Source organism: Ischnura elegans, chromosome 5 (genome assembly GCF_921293095.1).
Source record: "Ischnura elegans chromosome 5, ioIscEleg1.1, whole genome shotgun sequence".
Lineage (NCBI taxonomy): Eukaryota > Metazoa > Arthropoda > Insecta > Odonata > Coenagrionidae > Ischnura > Ischnura elegans.
This window is the reverse complement of record NC_060250.1, coordinates 124807406-124828756: the sequence shown is the minus strand read 5'-3', so window position 1 is coordinate 124828756 and position 21351 is coordinate 124807406. Positions and strand designations below refer to the sequence as shown.

General features: G+C 41.4%; 1 protein-coding gene across 10 annotated transcripts in view; it reads right to left on the bottom strand.

Moving 5' to 3' along the window:
- Positions 1-21351, bottom strand: part of LOC124159528 (rho GTPase-activating protein 23-like) — a 653624-nt gene that overhangs the window by 87594 nt on the left and 544679 nt on the right. For all 10 annotated transcript variants that reach the window (XM_046535407.1, XM_046535408.1, XM_046535399.1 and 7 more), the window contains 4 exons: positions 5998-6150; positions 3599-3740; positions 1790-1923; positions 667-1059 (listed from right to left, as the gene is read on the bottom strand). In XM_046535407.1, the coding sequence (XP_046391363.1) occupies positions 667-1059; positions 1790-1923; positions 3599-3740; positions 5998-6150 (822 nt within the window). The remainder of the gene's footprint in view (positions 1-666; positions 1060-1789; positions 1924-3598; positions 3741-5997; positions 6151-21351) is intronic.

The following is a 21351-nucleotide window of genomic DNA, read 5'->3' as shown; positions in this document are numbered from 1 at the left end:
TGTTTTCTGGTATCTATTCCCTCCCCCCTGTGTATCTGGACTCGTATCAACATTATTGGTGCACATATCGTCATTTGATTTTCGACAAAAGTTAGAGGAGTTATATTATTTTCTCTCGACTGCTTGTATTTAAGTGAATATCTTTAATTTCTCGGAGGTGTATTATCATAAAGAGTTTGAGGGTCCAAGGCGGACCCTTCGAAGGATACAACACACCGGGGCCGGGAACCAAGCCAGTGGCTTATACGCCCGATCACCCGGGGAGGGGCTGGAGAGGAAGGAAAAAGGATAGAGGAGCCGCCGCGATGGGAGCCCGCCGACGCCTCTATCCTCTGGGAAAGGATAGGATCGGAAGGGAAGGGACGAGGGAAAAACACCCCAACGCTATAGAAGCGAAAGGGGCCCTACTAATTAGCGAAACCAAGCGTGAGCTATTAATATTCTACCAATCCTAGTGGATTTTCGTACGAGGAAGAAAAATCCATCGATTGAATCGGTAGATAGTTGTATTATCATAAATGAGAACTTGCTCGTTCGTTTCTTTCTGCCACCATTCCAATTAACAAGATAAGTATCAAAAGAAAGTGACTATACACGACGAAAGCGAAGGTCACCACTGGACACTTGAAACAAAAGAAGGTGGACGAATCGACAATGCACACCCACCTGATAAGGGTCGCAATACGGGTCCGCCTCCCTCGCCCTGAGATTCGTGTCGCTGGACCTCCTGGCCACCGCGGGGTGGGCCCTCGCCACCAAGTGCCACGAGTGCTGGCCCTGCTGGAAGAGGCCCCCGCCGCTGTCCGGGATGGGGGGGCCGCGGGCCGCCGGGCTGGGGCCGACCTCCCCCAGCGACGCGCGGTACGGCCTCGGTTTGGGCAAGTGCGAAAAGTGGGTGTGTTGCGGAGGCTGCGACGCCGTCGTCGTCGTTGATTGCGGGGGCTGCGTGTTGAGGCGCGGGTGCGCAGACGACCGGAGCATCGCCTCCGGGGACCTCATCGAGGACGGCGCGGAGGGCCGCTGGTTCGTCTCCGGGTTGTGGGCCGTGTCGGCAAAATACTGTACACAAACACACAGAAAAAAACAGGGTCAGTTTCAATTCCACCCAGAGCTTCAAACAAAAAATTAACTTAGGTGTGGGTAGAGATAAATATGACCCAATAGTGGATCCAATTTAAATTAATAACACTTTCATCAGTCTATTGAATTTAACGTTGCAATTAATAAGCACTAAGTGCCTGTCATGATCTTCAGTTAAATTTAAATAGGCAAAAATGGGTTATCATATTTTACACTGGATATAGCCGTCCAAGGCCACCTATGTCCCTTCTTATGGGTTTTAGGGACTTACGGTCTCAGGAACAATATAGAAACGTTAGCAACCATGGATGGCTTCGTCCAGAGGGAAAAAAGAGGGGAATTTCTCCAAGAGATACGCCAAGAAAACACCGTCTCATTGTATTTATCATGCTCTAGTTTTCTCCATTTCATATTCTATTTAATTGATGACTACGGCACCACCAGATCGAAACAAAGTCAACGAAATGAAACAAAGGAAAACTAGACGTAGATATACAGAGTTTTAGTTCTTGAGTACTTAGCAAAAACAGCATTTTCTAAGACACAAAGTGTACCCATTTCATCATAGATCCAACCATGGTCTTGGAAATATCCACACACAATACACTAGAGCAATCATATCAGGTTATCACAATGGACAAGTACTACAATGCTGCTAAAGACAAGGAAGATATAAATTTGACAATCGTGCTGACGATGGTTCACTCACAAGCTGCAGGATATCATCCTCCTTGGGGACCACCCTCAGATGAAGATATTTGGTACTCTGCTGAATAAGCTGCACTACTTCGGCGTATGACTTTCCACCAATCGTTTCACCATTGACGCTGATGATTCTGTCGCCTGCAAAAAGATAAAAGCATCAATACATTAGCATGCATTAAAAGCGATGGTTAAGACTACATTATATTGTCGAGTAGAATTTACGAGCAAAAGACTCGGGGCGATTTTTTTCACCGATATCTGCTGAAACAAGTGATAGGCATTCATTTCCATCATACCAAGAACACAAGGACGGAATAAGATTTCAAAAACTAAAATTCATAGCAATTAGAGACTGAGATTCCGGCGGGAAGACCAGGTGCAGAGGGGCCTGAGAAAATTAGGAGCAGGCATGCCAAAGATAAAAGAGAATGGAGAAACATTGATGGCTGGAGAGGCCCAAACACAAACGCGAAATCAATTCTCCGCTCCAAAACCCCCAGATTTCTTTTCCTAATTTTAACCTTGCTTCTGAGGCTAACCTTGCTTGCAATTAAAATAGAAATTCTGATGGTGGGAATGGGTGCGTACAACAAATATTAACATACGTTGAATTTTTGTCATTTGTGCAAATATGTTCTTGGAAAAAATAACTATGGAATAAATAATGAATAAACACATGTAAACACGAACTTTAATTTAGCTGTTGGTACTAACAGATCAAAATCATACTTACACTATTTTCGGCGATAAATAGTTTTTATGTATCGCGCAATCTACAGTCAGCTACATTCTCGAAAAAAAGGCTTTTAAAAAGGACAACAGCACCTCAAGTATCAATGATTCATAACGTAAATGAATCTATGCGTTGCTATCAGGGTAAGAAATCATACAAATCAATGTCGATAAATCAGAACATAATCTCATTCTCTTGAAACGGGCATTTAACCTCCGATCAACAAACATCTCACCCATCATTACGTTAAAGTTTTCGCAAAATTTCCCAGTATTGCATTATTTAGGCAGATGGAATGTGTCCATTGAAATAATCAATATGCTTTTCTCAGAGCGAGTTAATACCAGCTAAGACATTTCGCAAGGAACTCGCTGCAACTTGCAGCAAGCTAAAAAACATATTGATATTAAAGCTATTTTCATTAAATGCTGGAGACTTGAAGCATAAATGATGAGATACACTTAAACTCATCATAAAAAATTCTTCCCCTGAATCCATCTGGGTTAAATAGCTGTCTCAAATGCCGACTTGCCTCGATCAAAGGAAAGGTCGCGAACTTGCGATCTTTGCATGCGAACACAAAAATGCCGCCAAGCACCAATACACAGAAACGATGACCACAGCATCTTTGAGGATAGTGAGACGATGCCGTTTCCATGAACAGAATGGCGTGAACGTCGGCATACAAATAGATATAGAAGTAAGCCGCCTCAGTAGGCCTGGGACGGGCGTTGAAAAAAAAAATCCGCAAAAAAATCCTAAACTACCCCATGACCATCTCTTCTAAACCCCCCCCCCCCATATTTTTTCCAAATACGACTGAAATAACCACCATTATAACACAATTTTTCTTCTATGTAACATCCAAAACATAAAAATTTTCAGCTCTATCCAGGAAAGATTTAAACTACGTGTTATTTAGCGTAGTAAAGTTTGATGGCGCCATATTTAGCTGCCACAATATTAATGGCTGAGTAGAAAATTTTCACATTTTTTAAAATGAGAAGTCTTGAAATTTAATTTCTCCCAGAATCAGCTCTGGGTCATCAAGGGTTAAGGAAGGAAGGGAGCGAAGATTACCTGTGGCAAGTCCTGCTGCATGGGCTGCACTGTGTTCTTTGACATTCTTCACAAATATTGTGTCCATGGGCTCATCGAGCGACCTGAGCCCACTTCCCGCCGCCAGAATGCCATCCCAAAGGCTCCGCTCACTCTGCAGGATCTAAAGGAAGAAGAACCAAAGAAAAGACGTCATCAGCAGTCACCCGGGTCAAAAGGCACCGTAGGTCAAGGGCACATCAGGGTAGGTCCTATGGCGATGCTAAATAATTATTTCACCACTTCGTAACCATTCGAATATTATTAGCCCAACCGTGAATGACTCACACATGCCCCCGCAGTGGAACGATAATAAAATCGTCACTCGTATTTTCCTGGAATCGATGGCGCAAGCATTATTAAGAGCAAGACGGACTCTTCTCAGCTCCCTTATTATGCAAAATTAACTGCAAAAATGCATGAAATGATTTTTCCAATCGATAACGCCCATATCAAATACATTAATTCTTGGAGACTAAACAATATGAATTGAAAAGGAAATAAATTGTTTTTAGCAGAAAAACATTTTCAGAGCAATTAAAACACGGATGATAACTAAAATCAAGGTAAAATTCAGGGCGACATGCAGTACATACCGCGGTACTAATTTATTAATCTGTAACAGCTCAAAACCAAGCTAGGGTCAGCTGAGACGTGGAAATCAAAAAGTCCGCGCCAAAGTTAAAAATGGATATTTTTATCTAATTAGAAGACGATACAATTCAAATAATTATTCAAGTAAAACTAACAATAATTTCAACATGATGTAAAAGAGTTAATTAAGTGAGAATAAATCAACGCGTACTGCGGTAAATATTTCGTTTGGATGAAATTATTTAATGGACTTCTTTATAATTTTAGAAACTAAGAAAGAATCATGTGAGGCCCAGAAATCCACCCCTTGACACGTCTAAAACAATTGGAAAAGATGAGTGTATCATACAAGAAAGGAGATGTATTACGGTATAATATGTACCGAATACACGCAGTCACCTAAAGAGCACGCGGACAACAAGGTGAAATCCTTTTCTAACCGGTGTGGTGAAATATTTCTTTCGGGCACAAATACCATTTACGAGTGGCAACATAATTAACCCATAGAATATAGGCGTTTGTTCAGGAAACAACAAACCACGACTATTATAACACGCCATTTACTGGAAATAATTGGATGTACACCTCATACCGAATGCATTTGCGATTCAAGGCAGGGCAAACATTCTTATTAATTAGAATCTCGGAACGTGCAGCCTCCCTCGACGCAGATGAGGACGTTGCCAAGCACCCGATCCAGGACCGCGATCCGCGGCGTTAATGAAGCTTCAGCAAGGAGCGCGTGCGTCGCAATCGCGTCTGTTGTTGGCTCGCTCCAAGACTTTCACTCGCGGCGATTGGGCGAGCGGGTGGGAGGGGAGGCATGATGACCCACTGCGACCCATGCGGGAGAATATCTCGGTCTCCCTGGGTCCTCGCTCACTTACCAGGAGACATCGCGATAGTGACGTTTGCGATTTGAACGACGATATCATTTTCTGCAAATATACCTTAAATGTAGAAAAGATTCGCGACTTTCTTCGCCATAAGCCCGGGTACAAGAGATAATCGCAAGTAAATATTTTGCGCGGGTAACTCCCCTAATTGAAGCACTCATAACTGACAACCGTCGTGGCGTAGTGCGTGAAGGCGAGCGGACTATTGACCTAGCCATGAGTGACCTGGGTTCGAGTTCCAGTGGAGGAAGTTACTTCTCCATCTTATAATTTAAGGAACAACTGTAACTACCTTTTTTATACCCATTATTTTGAGTAGATTGAACTGCCGCGCAAAATCTTTACTTGCGATTACCTTTCGAACCCAGGCCAATGCGGGAGAAAGCCGCGACCCTTTTTCTACATTTTCAGTATAGTTTCAGAAAATATTATCGTCGTTCATCGCGGATAACTACATAGTCCAGTGAAGATGCTGCAGAGGAGGGAATTGCCCATAATTTTGGGGTAGTTGTGATTCATTCCTCAATTTCTTTTTTTCTGGGTCACTGATTCTCAATTTGAGGTTTGTCAACAAAATTTCGCTACGCAAAAATCCAAAAAAGCCTAATATTATTATTTTTAGCTTTTTTGCTCACAACTCAGTAGCTATCAAATTTTAATAAAAATACTTCTTGTCTCAAAATTTATAAACAAAATTTCCAGACAATTTAATTCCAAAGGTTTTTTTCTTTCTGACGAACCGCGAAGACTGCAAATCGATCCGAAAGCGTTCGCTTTCTAGCGCGTCTCCACTTTTAAAAATGTAGTTGAGTGCGGGAACCCCACGCTAGACTGCATTTTGAGTGGACTCTGGGAGGAGAGAGATAGTGGGAGGAGGGGTAAGCCACTTACCGAATAAGACTCTGGAGGGTAGACGATGAAATGTCGCAGGGTGAAGCCGAAGCCATTGTCCCGGCGTCGCAGGCACAGGTCCCGGGGCCCCCGGGGCCACCCCCAAGGCCTTCGAGCGCCCTCTATAGGCTGCACGTGCAACTGGCCCTGGCCCTAAAAAAAACAAAGACAATGGAATGGATTAATATCACGCCACACACATTTTCATTAATCTGGGGTGCGCTCCACCCTCGAAAATGAAAACAAACCTTAGGCTTGAAACACTGCTAGAGGGAGCGCTCAATTACTTTGCAGTCAGGGAGGAAAGTAGGTATAACTTTTAAGAGCGATGGAAGAGATCGACAAGAGGCTTTCCGAGACGGAGTAGCCAGAGTTTGCAGTGAACTGTTCGCTGCTTTCCCGAAAGGCATCCACCGCTATCATATTAGTCCGAGGATATTGAAAACGGGTTATAAGTTGGCATCAATAATAGTTTGGTACTTGAAAGAGGCGACCGACAGCTAACATCATTTGCATGATGTTAGCTGTCGGTCAGCGGCATGAGGGAAGGGTTGGGAAGGAAAGGCAGAGAGAAGCCCATAGTCGGCAGTAGCCTGCAATTAACGAAAGGCGCCAAGAAGGGTACGGCATGATATGTATCACATAACCTGGGGTCGGACAGCCTCTGAAAATTCTCTACCACCGTCCGGATTTGAGCCCGGGCCCACGGGGTGTGTAGCCAACAGTTTAGCCACCACACCAACCCGATCCCCGGCTTACACAATGCCTCATGATCGTAATACCTCCGAATCAATAAATTACATTTATTCACTTCTATGTTGGGCCCAATTTAAAAATTCCCGCAAGTGATCTAAAAATCCCACTTGCAGCAAAATGACTATTTTGAAGTAAAATGAGGACAAATTAAAAATTATTTAGAGAACCGAATAGTCGATTAAAAAACTTTTTAAACCACTACCGTGAATTGGATACCAATAGCAACCAGAACCGTGCGGCGCAAGTAACTAGGGAACTGGTGGACAGTACGGAGATTTCATTGTTCGAACATAATAAAAACCAAAATATTCAAAATTTAAATATAGTAATTATAATTTTCTATCATACATGCATACGAAAGCATGTTTCAACAAAGCTCGTTGAAGTAGCGGCGAAGGAAAAATAAAGATCGGGAGAAAACGTCGACATCAAACGAGAAGAGCTGGTAAGCACTCGCGTATACGGGTTGAATGGACCCATATGTTTACCTAACCTCAAGTGGACGGGAAAAGGTTCTCGAGATGCCATCCACAAGAATAAAAGTAAAGGGCCAAGATATGAATAGCGAGATTTTCAGCACAACCCTAGTATAATTATTTTGCAAGAAGTCTTATGTGAGATAGATGAAGGTCTATGTACAACATCTGATAGCTTGCTTCTCTTGTAACACCATGAATAGCATGAACACATACGAAAACGTATGCATACAGCATAACAGCCTCTACCCTAATTCTAAAATGCTTTCTTGCCCCACAGAAAAAAGTTGCAGTTTGAAGATGTGCAATTCCGTGCCTCGTGTAAAGAAGGCTTCACATGATTGTATTCTTAAACTGGTCCTGCATCCCACGTTTGCCCAATCCATCGATGAAGCTAATCCTCTCTCCCTTTGCATTCTGTTCTTACATAATTGTACTCTCGTCTAACACATATTTCAATACCACCTCGCCCCTCAATACCACCTCCTAGAGTTAACTTCCAATCTTTTCCACAAGCTACCACCTCGCCATCAATGACAAGAACTAACTTGATCTTTTAAGATTGTTTCCTACGCCAAGAGAGCAAAGTGACAATTTATTTCATATGTGAGGTATAAAATGACAGCATTGTGATATCACCGCTGCCTTACAGACGAAGCCAAAGTCAAAATGTAATTTTAATAGAGATTGAAAAGCAAAGACTTTCGACGTATAACGTCATCATCAGGTGCAAGACACTACGTAAACTATTACTCAGGTATGTACCATCACAATACTTAGATAATCAGTAATCACAAATGAAGCACAAAATTTTCATTCACAATCATTAAAAAATTCCAAGAAGTACTGAGGCAACTACATAATTTTCAAGCTATACCTTAGTCATGAACAACGAAAAAACCGGTAAATATGTACATTTTATCGGTAAATTATGATAATATGATACATTCATACTCGGTAAAATAAAAATTATGGGCCTCCCCTAGTAAAACAAATCGCTAAAGCACTCGAGGGAAATGCTAAAAAAAATACGTGTAAACATCGACGACGAAAAAAAATGTGTAAACTCCCTCGCGAGCGACAAGAGACAACTACATCGCGTTGCAATGGCCGCTTCTACCAATTGAAGCATTACAACAACCTCAAAGTGATTCTGGAGCATTGATTGATTTTGCCTTTTGCGAAACAGCATCGATCAAGCGCGGGGGGGGGGGGCGGCCGCTCTCCAACTGGTGCGCTGCCTGGAATTGATGGCGAGCGCTGAAAGCCGACAGCCCGATGGATGGATGGATGGATGGAGAGACCAAGCGAGTAAATGGTTTTCGTGACCCTCCCAATCGCGCTGAGAAGGCGCTAAACCCGCGGAGGCGGCGTTGGCGGGATCCGGCACCTCGGAGAGCGAGTACGTCCATGCATACGCGGGCGATGCCCAATAACCTTCACTCCCTCGGAAAGGTCACGCATTTAAATACCGTTCATTCGCAAAGTTTATAAAGTCTCTCTCCCTCGTCTCATCGATCATGCCCCGTTATGGTCTCCATCCGAGCGGGAGGACTGCTAAGAGTTTGTCGGTCGCGCGTGTCCCGACGTGGCTCGGCGCATTTATCAAATGAGAGGCCGAAGAAACCTCCTCCAACGACGACGACGTTGAAGTGAAATTAGAGCTTAAATCTCTCCGTTTGCCACACGCCTCGCGATTAACATGGCACGCATTGAAGAGACGGGACGAGGCGATGAAGCATTACACATTGGTGGTATTCAATACGATAATATAGCAGTAATTTTGTTTTGATTGGAAATTTCACGATAAAGTATGTGTTTAGAATTTAACAGGACAAAATTTTTATCAGACATGAGCATGATAACCCGTGAAGTACTCTGAAAATCACGGCAACTTTCAACTGTAACCGCACATCACGAAAAATACTCGAATTATTTACGAAAATAAGGCAGTATTTTTTCAAGAAGCCAAACTCTATGCAGGAGGGTGGAAACAAATGCGATCAGAGGTTTTAAAAAAGAGACGGCATGAGGTGATTTAAAATTTCAATCCATTTCGAGTGATGAGCCCACATCACGTCCCATTTCACGCTAACATTTCTTTCATTCGTAATTACATATGCCTTTGAATGCTAATGGATGTGTATGGCGTTTTTAAAAGAAAGCTAAGAAGTTAAAAGGGGATACTTGTAAAGCAAAATAGAGAATGGACCCATCCAAAATTTTCATTCACCTATTTTATCATTGAATCCAGGTCATTCGAAAAAGAAATGCCAAAAAATAACAATAATTTCCTAAGGGTTAAATATCTATTACGACCTAAGATTCTCTTTGGTCAAGACTCTCTTTGATAGACAATGGGTGAGCTTAATAGATAGTTATGAAGCTAATTTTAATAAATTTTTCTACTGATCACACCATGATTGCTCATTGTATTGTTATTTTAATGTCCTCTTAATAGACTCTAGACGGTACCTCCCGTATTTAAAAAACTTAAATCATTCAGTTGAGACTTTCTACATTCACTGTAGTAATAGATACGTCATAGACTTCAATGTCTCCGTGCGTGTTATGTTGATTTAGCCAGTCCAGTTGGACTTAGGCGACGAATTTGCAGGATACCTACACTGTCGCTTCCGCTATCCGCTCCGAAAACGAAGGCGTTTTCGGAGGGTAGGCCGAGGTGCCTACAATCCGCGGAATTTCGCCCGAAAGCATCGAAGTTGGATGAAAGGGATTCCGCGCCTCCAGGCGGTCTCGCACAAAATAACCTTCAAGTGTGCTTAATGGACTGCCGAGGGTGCGCCAAAGGCGTCGTCCAATCACGTGTATCCGTTCGTTTTACGAGTTGCGCATGCCTTTGAATAGGGTAGTTTCCTTCATCAAAGAAAACGAAAGGCATTGACTGCGATCCGTTACCCACCATTAGTGTATTCATAATATAAAAATTGTTTGGTTTTAGAAATCCCAGTTTAGACGAATGGCAATGGTCAATTTTAACCTCATTTGAAAAAGGCCAGATTGGCGCCCATGCGATGCCACTCCACGTGACGTCACAGGGACCTAGTTTCTATACGAGTAGATATGAGTTTTACATCGTCTGAGATAACCAATGCATAAATGAGGCACGGAGCTCAGGGAAACATGTCTTCATAATCACCTATTAAAACTGGCTAAGGTCGGAAAGTTTTCTTCGTTTGATAAGGTATTAATAATCCTTATTTAAGCCAAGCGCTACCAGCTAGCAGGGTACTCTGCTACCTGCTAGCATCCTGCGTCGTATCAGCTCTCAGATCCTCGCCCCAAGGTCACCTCACTTGCGGCAGCGGGAACCAGAACGACGTCACACGGAGTTTTCCCAGCATTCCTACTTAGCCGTCGCGTTTTCTCGGGCTTGAAAATTTCCACTTTTCATTTAATCGCGAAAAAATAGATATCGTCATTTAAAAATCTAAAAGCGTGAAATACGTACTCCAGGAGTAATAATCTTTCGATTTAGGCAATAAAAAATAATAGGAAACCACCCTATTGCTATTCATTGGACGTGAGGCAGAGGAGCTGGGTCGGAACTAAGAGTTTTTTCAAGGTGGCAATGATCGTTTTGCCACCCCCCACTCCTCATCTCCCCTCCTCCACCACTAAAATATAAAACATCCGTAAGCTATTTTTATTCAATTACTCACCATGTATTGCTACTAAGAAGTTTTATTAATATTATTGCTTAATGATGAATAAATTAATCTTTGTTAAATTACTTAACAAGAAAAATCAAATAATTTTTAAAAATAAACTTTACAAATTGTGCCGCCCCCCTGAAATCTGTCGCCCGGGGCACTTGCCCCCTCTGCCCCGCCCTAATAGTTCCGGGCCTGCTGAGAAGAAAGGCAAAATATGGATGTGTAAGAGGGTGGGATGGGGAAGGTTAACTAAGACAGGGAAACTCAGGGCCGCTCCACAGAAGAAGAAACCGAGAAAATCAACTGCTTGTCGTGAAATTCCACCGATCATTGGTCAATGGCACCGTTCACAGAAATAAATGGCCCGGAAACTGGGAAAATTAAAGAAAAAAGATCGGATGCTTTCCCGGCGTATGCTGGTAGTGAAGGCTATTCGAGTTCTCCACCGGGCAATCTCCTCCATGGCAGCCAAATGGCATGGCATGGGCAGCCGTGGAGGAGATTACCCGGTGGAGAACCCGAATAGCCTTCACTACCTGGGAAAATTAATGGTGAAATTAGCGTATGGGTTCGGTCGATTTGGAATTAGCGTGAATTTTTGGAACGCGCAGTGTCGCAGTGAATCTAACTAAAACCGTGAGTCATGGAAGGATAAATCTAGAGATGAAAAATATTACAGATATAAAACTCTGTGAACAAAGGAAAAGCCATCGAGGCAAATAAGAGGCACTCAAATCAATCTCAATGCAGTGTGTGCGGCAATTTGCCGTAAGTTCTTCGAATTCGCAAAATTTTTAAAATAAACACCGCAGAACAATGAAGGTTACTTTTCGCTAGGTTCTTAATTTAATACTTCGCCAATTTTTTCCGCCAACTGGCCTTCAGCGAGGCTAAGCAGGAGTATCTTAAGGCGAGGGATCATATGTTTCGATGAGATCTCTCGAGTGTTTGATGGAATGAGATAAGGCGTTGCGCGGAGCAGAATTCCTTAAAGGATGAGATGGAACGAATTCCGTGACAGGAAGAGAGATAGGGAGAGAGAGGCGCTATAAATCATGGCGATTGGAATATCCGCGAACGAGGATGATTCCGGCCGCGCCGTGAAATTTCAATGTACGAGCCGAACACAATGTGATTGATTCAATAAAAAAGGGTAGAATCATTCGCAAATCATTTTACGGTCGAACGCTCCTTCATTAGCAAACAGACAACCGCGACATACAACCTCACGTCTATGAGCTCGTGCAATATGCAATGCCTTTTAGGTCCACGCAAGTGGTTTAAACATATCCACTCACAACGGTTTCTCTAAGCAACACGCTTCGCTGCGGTTAGACGAGGTTCCGTGCAATAACTTCAAACGCAAAGTGCAAAAAGCTCACGACTAAGTATCTAAGAGACGTAATTATTGCTGATTGTACTAGAGAGAAGCCAGGAGACAAGAGAATAAGCAAGGAAACAGCTCGCGATTCCTCAACATTTATTTTACACTAAAAACTTATTTACGGCAAAAATATCAAGCTAGAACGCTGCGAATCAGCCACTCAAAATTGACTGACATTCTCACGAACACTCTGGAAACATGAAGCCATTATTCAATATTGCGTTTTTCTTTTCACTAAGCAAATATGCCTTCGCACTTTCCAATTAAAACTTCATATACAAAACAATTCTCACTTCCATTATATCTTAAATATTTATCCGAGTAACATTTTTACAATTGTAACAGTTTTCATGGGCTTAAAGGAAGATATACAAATTCATACTAGAACTAATTCATTATTTTCCGTGATTAAGTAAATATTTTCAGACGCATAAAAGTTTCCGTGATGACTTCGAAGTACCTTCGCAGCATAAAAGACAAAATAAGTCCCAGTTCTTTCATACTCGAAGTGAGAGCCATTGGAAAAGCATCAGCATTGTTTCATTCAAAGAGATCACTCCTTAAAATACGACAAAAGTATTGGAGAACCGAGGAAATTTTACTCGCATAACATCATCCACATAAAAAATCAAAATTACGGCACAAGGGACGTATCTTATCAGTGAGCACTTTTTCCAATTTACCCTTTAAGCTATTGGGCCGACTCTGGCACACTTCGCATCTTAAAACTCCATTTTCACACTACAGAATTACCCTGTCGATAATTGGAATGACATAGTTTTTGAGTTCATATACGTTCTAGTTTTGTTCGAGAAGATGCGATATGAACAACAAGACATCTAAGCCTTTTGAAGATGAACCTGAGTTAAGAAATCAATCTGCTGTTCAATAGTTGAGGGGTATACCACTACGAAGGAAAGACGGTGGAATAAAGCGGCCAAAAGATAATGCATAGTCTACAGAGAGAATCAAAATTACGGGCCCTGTCAGCGGAGGCACAAGAGTTACGTTTAAGGTGCAGAGGTCGACGGTCGTACTGACTGCAAAGGCTTGAATAAGGTGCTCATTATAGCAAGCTATAAAGCTGTTGACACGGAAAGAAGAGAGAGGGAAACCAATAGTTGTGGCGCTGCTCCACCGCAGCTGAGCAAATGAAGACACCAGTTATGATCAAGTGTCGAGGCTGCTAAATACGTAGTATGGTTTAAGCTTCATCAAGGCCTCTCATAATAGGAACGTGAACAAGATATCTGGGGGTAATTTAATGGAGAGACTTTAATACTTCTGGGGAAAGAAGCGAAATGAAATGGAGATGTGCCATGCCTATAATTGCTTCAATTAGAACATATCTACCGCTCGTAGTGGACCTTGATGAATTGAGGAAGATAGAAAAAATGCTTAATTAGGAATAAAGCTGAGAGCTATTAGGTCTGTAAATAACTTGCATCCACGAAAAACAGCACACTCTTTTAACATTGGCAGATTATTTAGCATAAGATTATCAACTGAACGAAAATTAAAATATAGACAGATAAAAAATTTGAAAGAAGGCACTCAGAAAATTTTCCTATTTTAAATATGAAAAACTAAAAAATTACAAAAGTAAATAAAAACTGACATATTGTAAAAATAATAATATTTATGATGTCATTAATCCTCGAAAAATTAGGTTGATTTCAATAACAACGAATAATAAATTTATATCTTATTTGAGGGATTTTGCGCGTATGAATATCAGTTTTTTGCCGTCACCTTCAACAGTAAGTATATGAATTTCGCGTGGCTGCAAATTTTGAGATAAACCTAGGGTGGATATTTATTTAGTTCCCTAGAAATCAGTTTCCATTGTTCTGTAGTAATTTTGGTCCATGCAGCACTAAATTTTTAGCAAGATTCAGCCAAGTGCGCATTGCAGTTATTTACAGTAAATGTGATTGTCCAATGCTTCAATAGGAAGCGTTTAGTAAGAAGAGAGAGCAAGCCAGTGAAAGCTCATCTACCATCAAAAACCCCCAGACAGCTTTCTCGTACTGCTGCAGAGACTGAAATGAATTAACTCAACATTTTAGGAGCGGATTAAAGAATAAACAATGCGTTTTCGATTCGAATTCAATCAATCGAATCGAGTGCAATCAAAATGTAACTGCTTGGTTGAATTAAAACAAAAGACTGACAAAAGGGTTAGGAAGTACAATGCAGATACTAGGCGCATTATTTTGTCCAGTTTCATTATCCTTTTACAAAGGATTCCGCTGCAATAAAACATGAAGCATGCGATCATATATTAGTACCACTAGGAGTAAACAATTGTAGGAGTAAAAAGAAACTGAAAGAGGCAAATAACCCAAACGAGTAAAATTTAAATTTACGAAATTTCGCCTTCAACTATACATAATTTGTAAACTTAACTACGAATTTGAGCTATGAATTACCGACGTGTCATCGAAAGTAAAAATGCATTCCACGTCCACGCGCGAATTGATTGAAAGGGCAAGTGGAATATATGGATGAGACGAGATAGGGTGGAGGAAGAGGGGGAGGGGGATGGTAGAACAAAGGGTCCCGCGCAAGAGGCCTTCGCTTGGAGGGGACTTGGCGTCGTCGGTCGGGACGAAGTCTTTCGCAGGATCTCCCCAAAACAAAGGCCCTCGCAATATGAGAGACGAACACAATGGGCCGCATGAAGGAGTGACAATGCAGTGCAAGTGAGTGAACGTGGAAGCGAAAGCGAGCAAATGAAGCGCAGACTGCCGATGGATAGTGAACCACGGCCGGAGAGAAATGCTCGCCCCCGAAAACCCATTTGGGACACCCAATTGTGATGAAGAATTCACCGCACGGCTTTATTTAGCTTCTATATTTACACAACGTGACCGTGACTCATTCACTTTCTTTTTATTACGGTAAATGATGCAATCAGGCAATTATTTGTGCACACACGAAACTCCATGGTGAAAGAAAAACTTTGCTTGATAAAACGCGTAAAGAAAACGACCAAAGTTTATGCATTATGGTGTTACATTGGTCCATAACCAATATTGGGTTGATACTGGGGAATAGAAGGGATAGGGATTGGAGGACGCGAGATTAAATGCATCAGGTTTGCAGATGACATGGTGATTGTTGCAGATGACACTCGGGCACTTCAAAGAATGATAAAAAAATTAGAGGAAGGAATGAAAGACTATGGAATGAAAGTATGTGTTGTGAAAACGAAAGTTATGAGAGTAGATGATATGATCAATGCGGAAAAGAAAGAGCAGGTTAGAAGGTATAGATATTAAGGAAGCGTGCTGACTGAAGACTGGAGGAGTGAGACAGAGATAAAGACAAGATTATCTATGGGAAAGAAAGGTAGCATTTAATAAGAAGAGAGATGTATTCTGTAGCAGCATGAACTTAGTGCTGAGGAAGACACTGGTGTAATGGTATGTATGGATTGCTGTGTAATATGGATGCGAAACCTTGGAAAGAAGAGATAGGGATAGAATAAACGCTTTTGAGATTTGAGTGTGGAGAAGGCTGAAGAGAGCGAGGTGGGTGGATAAAGTGAGGGATGAGGAGGTGCTGGATAAAGAATTGGGGAGGAAAGGACGTTATTAAGAACTGCACTGAAGGGAAGGGAGAATTGGAAAGGGCATGTTTTGAGAGGGGAGGGGATTTTGATTGCAGCAGTCGAGGGAACAGTGGAAGAAGAAAAGAGAAGAGGAAGAAGAAGGCTGAAGTTGATAGACACGGTGAGGTCAGGAAGAAGCTACAGGGAAACTAAAGGGGAGGCCTTTGACAGAGTGCGGTGGAGACGACTTTGGTGTTTGGGACCTGCCACTAAAGAAGGGTAGAAAACCAGCTGATGATGACGGTAGAATAAAGAGTAATACACTGATGCTTCACTAATATTAAATAGTGTGCAAAGGACAGCCAAAAATATTACCAAGGACAGATTATTACGTAACCTTCAATGATACAAAATGATTCCCGCCAGTAATGATAACTACAGATTTTAAGTTGTATATTCAATGTAAAGGGCGTTTTAGCTGTTTTTGAATGATTCAATAAATAAATAATAATGGTGATTTAAACTTTAAATGTGTACCACTGATACATGCTAAGAGCTAATAATATACTTTAGATGGAACGTGGAATTATTATAGCAGCATATAATAAACAATACAAACAAGAAATATAGTAATAAGAAAGGGGCGGGATGAAATAACTTCATCTCATCCTTGGTCGCCATAGCTACACTGGGGTGGTCAACAGAAATGGTCAACACAAACAAAAACGCATTTATCAATTCCCAATAGAGATGAAAATCCCAACCAATCCTACCATTAATCGAAAATTGACAGGCGAATAATGGACCACAGGCGGGAAATAAATGTAAATGATAGACCCCAGATCAACCGATAACACTATACCAAAATAGAGCAAAATAAAAACTGATTTGATGAGCAGAGGGTGCAAAAATAATCTAATGCAACCACAAGCTTATTACCTAAACTAAACTTAACAGGACGGACAAACATTTACACAATGGAGAATGTTAGACCGGTTAAGGCCAAAGCCGGAATATCTTTCGACCATATTTATCACTGGTCCCCAAATAAAATATTTCATCAATTAAGAGACGCGTCAAAAATATCATCAATCCACGTTCTGCAACTGACATTGCTCCAACGGCGCCAAGATATATTTCCCAATCGAATTATTCAGTCCGTTGCCGCAGAAATCGTTTATCATTTCCAACACACAATCTCTAGCGCATAAGAGATCCCAAGGAGAAGCCAATACAACACGACAAACAGCACTTTGGTCCAGGGGCAGAGAAACTGAAAGGCCAAGTCAGCAAAAAACGCCCTTTTCCACATGCGAGATCCTTGAAAGCAGGTGCGAGCAGATCCGAAAGAACACCACCTCGCCTTCGTCCAAACATCGGAGGGCAGTCTTTGGATACGTGAGGAATAATCGATCATAATTCTAACGAAAACGACCGCAATGGGAACGCCCAAGAAAAGCGATATTTCATTGTATCTGTTGAAGAAAGACTACACCTATTAAGAAAGGCGATGCTTCCTTAATTAATAAGCAGTCTCCGGAAAATGACGGAAGAGAACGAAGAGAAATAGGACAACAAATCGGGATGTTAGTCACGAGCTCAACTATGAAGTTTCACATTCTGTTTTAGGATTTTCGGAGGTTACTTCATGACTAAGATGGACCAAAAATGTAAACCAGCACACCGTTTCTAATCAATGGCAGGTTAGTTCACGACTTTAATCCTCCATTAGCATTTATACATTTCTTTCTCCGTCCTAGAAGACTTACAGTCGACAACTAACAGATTACGCGCTTCCTAACCTGAATTTAGGTTTAAATAAAAAACAACTTTCTCTTCCTTCGACCTGAAGACGCTGCCTGCAATGTCAGCGAAACTGTTGTCGCGAAAACACAACGGACGCGGTGAAAACCCGAAGAGAATGCAGAGATCATCTAATCAACGCCGCGAAAATCTTCGAACCTACATTATTCCCTACGTTTTGTTGGAAAAAATGACACAAGCAATGTATCGGAATTATTATGACTTCATTTCGTCATTCAAAAAAATAGGGGTTACAAATCAGGTATTATTTTCCTGTGTTATTTTGCGGAGGAATAGTGCATTCACGATTAAACAAAAATTGATAATACTCCACTCTAGTATAATACAAAAACCATCCCAGGTTTTGGGAGCTCGGTACCATTTCCTCGGTGGCACCAAACAAATGACATTGAGTTGTCGGTTTTTGTTATTAGCGCAAAGTATTACCAGTGTTTGGTTCATCACAAGGGTAAGAGATCAAACAATTATTCGCCTCCCAATTTGGGTATCGCTTCACGGTCCAAAAACAAGGTCATCTCAGAGAGAGGACGAGGAAAGACCGGAAATATTCGAGATTTGGGAGTGGAGCACGAGAAGAGGACCGGGCAAAGCGACGGAAAACTGAAAACTTCAGGGTGAGATTGGAAAAAGACAGACAAAAAGCGGGGAGGGGATTAAAAAATCCGAGGGAAGGTGGTTCGGTAAGCGAGGGTGGCGAAGAAAGAGAATACGGTTTATGGGTAAAGTATAAGGATTGAAGTGAATTGAAGAGAGAAGTTAAAGTTGGAAGGGGAGACAGGCCAGGATAAATGGCAAAAAGTTCCATGTAAACCTAACTTAACCGGTGAAACATCGGGAACTCTACATTTTGAGTCGAGGGTTCAAAATGTAGAGATTGGAGTTTTCGTAAAATCGCTAGGTTGCATCCACAGGCGAATAGTTATAGGGGGCCAAGTATACCATCATAGCGATAGCTAGAAGGACTAAAGAGTGGAGAGGTGGGGTGCTTTACAGAGAAGGGGGCGCTTCAAATTCCATGCGCTAACTCTTCAGAAACCCTTTAGGGATCTCCCCTTCTCGCCGCGGGAGTGAGTCACCCTCGGCCGCCCTCTTATGCGCGATCCACCAGCGGCGCCCCCTCCCCCTTCACATGACGTCACGATCAATTCCTATGGCATCATCATCTCCTTGAGGCAGCAGACGCGGCGGCGCGCTGGTTGGGACTCTTCATACGAGAGGGCGGTCGCTGCTCCTCAGGGCATGTGTCTCTAGGGCGGGTGTGGAGAGGCAATTGTTTGACAGGGCAGACTCGTCTGCTGCTCCTCCCTAAGCTAAGTTGCAGAGTCAAAGTCGAGAGAAACAAACGCTTATTTCCTAAGCTGCCAATTTACACGAATATTTACATAGTGAGATAGAGTTTAAACATATATATTCAGATAGAACCACGGAAAAATTCCTCTTCAAGGCTGCTAAATGAGTTGTTTTTAATTAATACTAATATTATAATAAATACTTATAAGGATGCAGAAGACGGTAAAAAATAAAAATCATTTGAAACTCATTCATTCACGAATGGTTCATGGCAGGTATTCGCTATGGACGTGAGGGAAACCGGTAAAACCCCACTTAAACCGCTAGATAGCGTATGTTCTTTCCTTTACAACGGCGTCCACAATTTTTCCATACTTTTGCACCTAGCATACATAATTTTCATCCACTTCAAAATTTTCTGTACGACACCATCATGCCATTCCGCTCCTTTTCTTGGTTCTTATTTACCTTATCTTCCAATTCTTTCCCCTGCAACAATTCCTACTAAATATGTGGCCATTTCATGTCTTATACATTTGGCCATATCGATAATTCCTAAAACTTTCTTCATTACAGACTCAATCAATTCACTTTATTCATACTTGACATTTTTTCCCAACAGAAAAATGCCGAAATATTTTGCCAGTCAGATGCAAATAAGTTTGAAAGAAAGAATTAGGTAAGCAATATTTCATCTTCCACGAAATATATCATGAATTTGTAAATAAATACCATTTTGAGGAAAATTTCTTCGCTAAGTAACTGGATCTGGGGATTTTTTCAATTGGCGAGAATAGACCAGCCCAAATTGAGAGACATGGAAGCCTAAGCACGAGGAAACCTAGTTGTCTCGCGACAACCACGATATTACTGGGCTTCCTAAGTAAATAGAAAAGGAGTTCGAACATTATTGATACATGCTACCTGAGATCGAAACGATTCGGTATTTTTTTTCACGCTCATTATGGTGCTTTCGATTGATATTGTTAGTAAAAATGTTTAGTATTATAACATACATTCATTCAGTCAGCATGAGGCGTTTGGTTGTTACGCCAGATGATGACGTTTGGTCACAAGATAACGACGGTGTAATTAGAAGTGCGTCGAGATTACTACGTAAAAATTTACATGAATATTAGAAGTGCATTTTTATAACGACAAGAATCCTTACAATTCAACAAATTTTCATCCATCTTCCATTTATTGGCCAGATCAATCGGGAACAACAGTTTTTTTAAACGTATCACCACACACACAATCATTTGCAACTTCCTACATTAAGCAATTCTCTACTACATTCCATAACCACCCTTCCGCCCCGTATATGCGAAGATTATTGTTCGATTAAAACATTCTATCAAAGTAAATGTCTACGTACTCCACAAAATTCACGAAAGTAGCTGAGGATGCAACAAAGAATGTGTTCATTTTATGAGGATAAATCAATTCGACAAAGACTACTATAAAATGTACCCATATACGAATCAAAAATATGAGGCGTCAATACATTACAGACTCAATGCAAGTAGATAAGGCATAGAGCAGCTGATAGTAGGGTATCTAGAGCTCTATAAAATTTGTTCTCAATAAAAAAACGCAATCGGATGTCACAGCTACTTTCGTTAAACCAGAGTCCTCGATAACGGTGGGGTAAAGTCCTCGCCTGCCAAACCGAAGGTCGCGGGTTCGAATCCCAACTGGGTAGATGGTCCCTATCCAGGGCATGGATATTTGTGTCGTGCCTCGTTAATCCTCCGTTATGAAGGCCTCTATGTGCTGTTTACGGGGAAGCTGGCAATAAACAAAACATAAAATACCTCTTTATTGATGGAGAGTTAACGACTAATTGATTAGATCACAAAATTTTCATCATAATTCAAACGAATTAATACATTTGTAATGTATCGGTAAATGTACATAAATAACTAAAATGAATATTCCATTTTAATATAAATACGAGAAGTATTTTTTTCCAATTCTCTTAAAAGCCAAAGTACAGGAAACCCACAATGAAGTTAACACAGTAAATCAAATTAATACCGTTGGTTATCGTGGCGTAATTTTGAAGCAAATTGGCAAGACCTATTGGGAGCAGAACACAAAATTATAGATAACACAATAATTAATTGCTCTCGAATTCTCTACTACACTAAGCACAGGTGCGTATATCATCCTCGAATTTCCGGACCGATAAAAGAGACACCAACGGAAGACCTAATACTAGAACGAGACTTCATGCCAGCCATAAAAAATGAGACACGATAACATAAATCGGCGGGAGAGAAAATTAGAGCGATAATTCCCCGCTTAATAAAACGATCGACAGCTGATGGGAGCACTGATTTTCACGGGGTGACCTCCAGGAGTTAACCCAGGTCAATAAATTCAGTC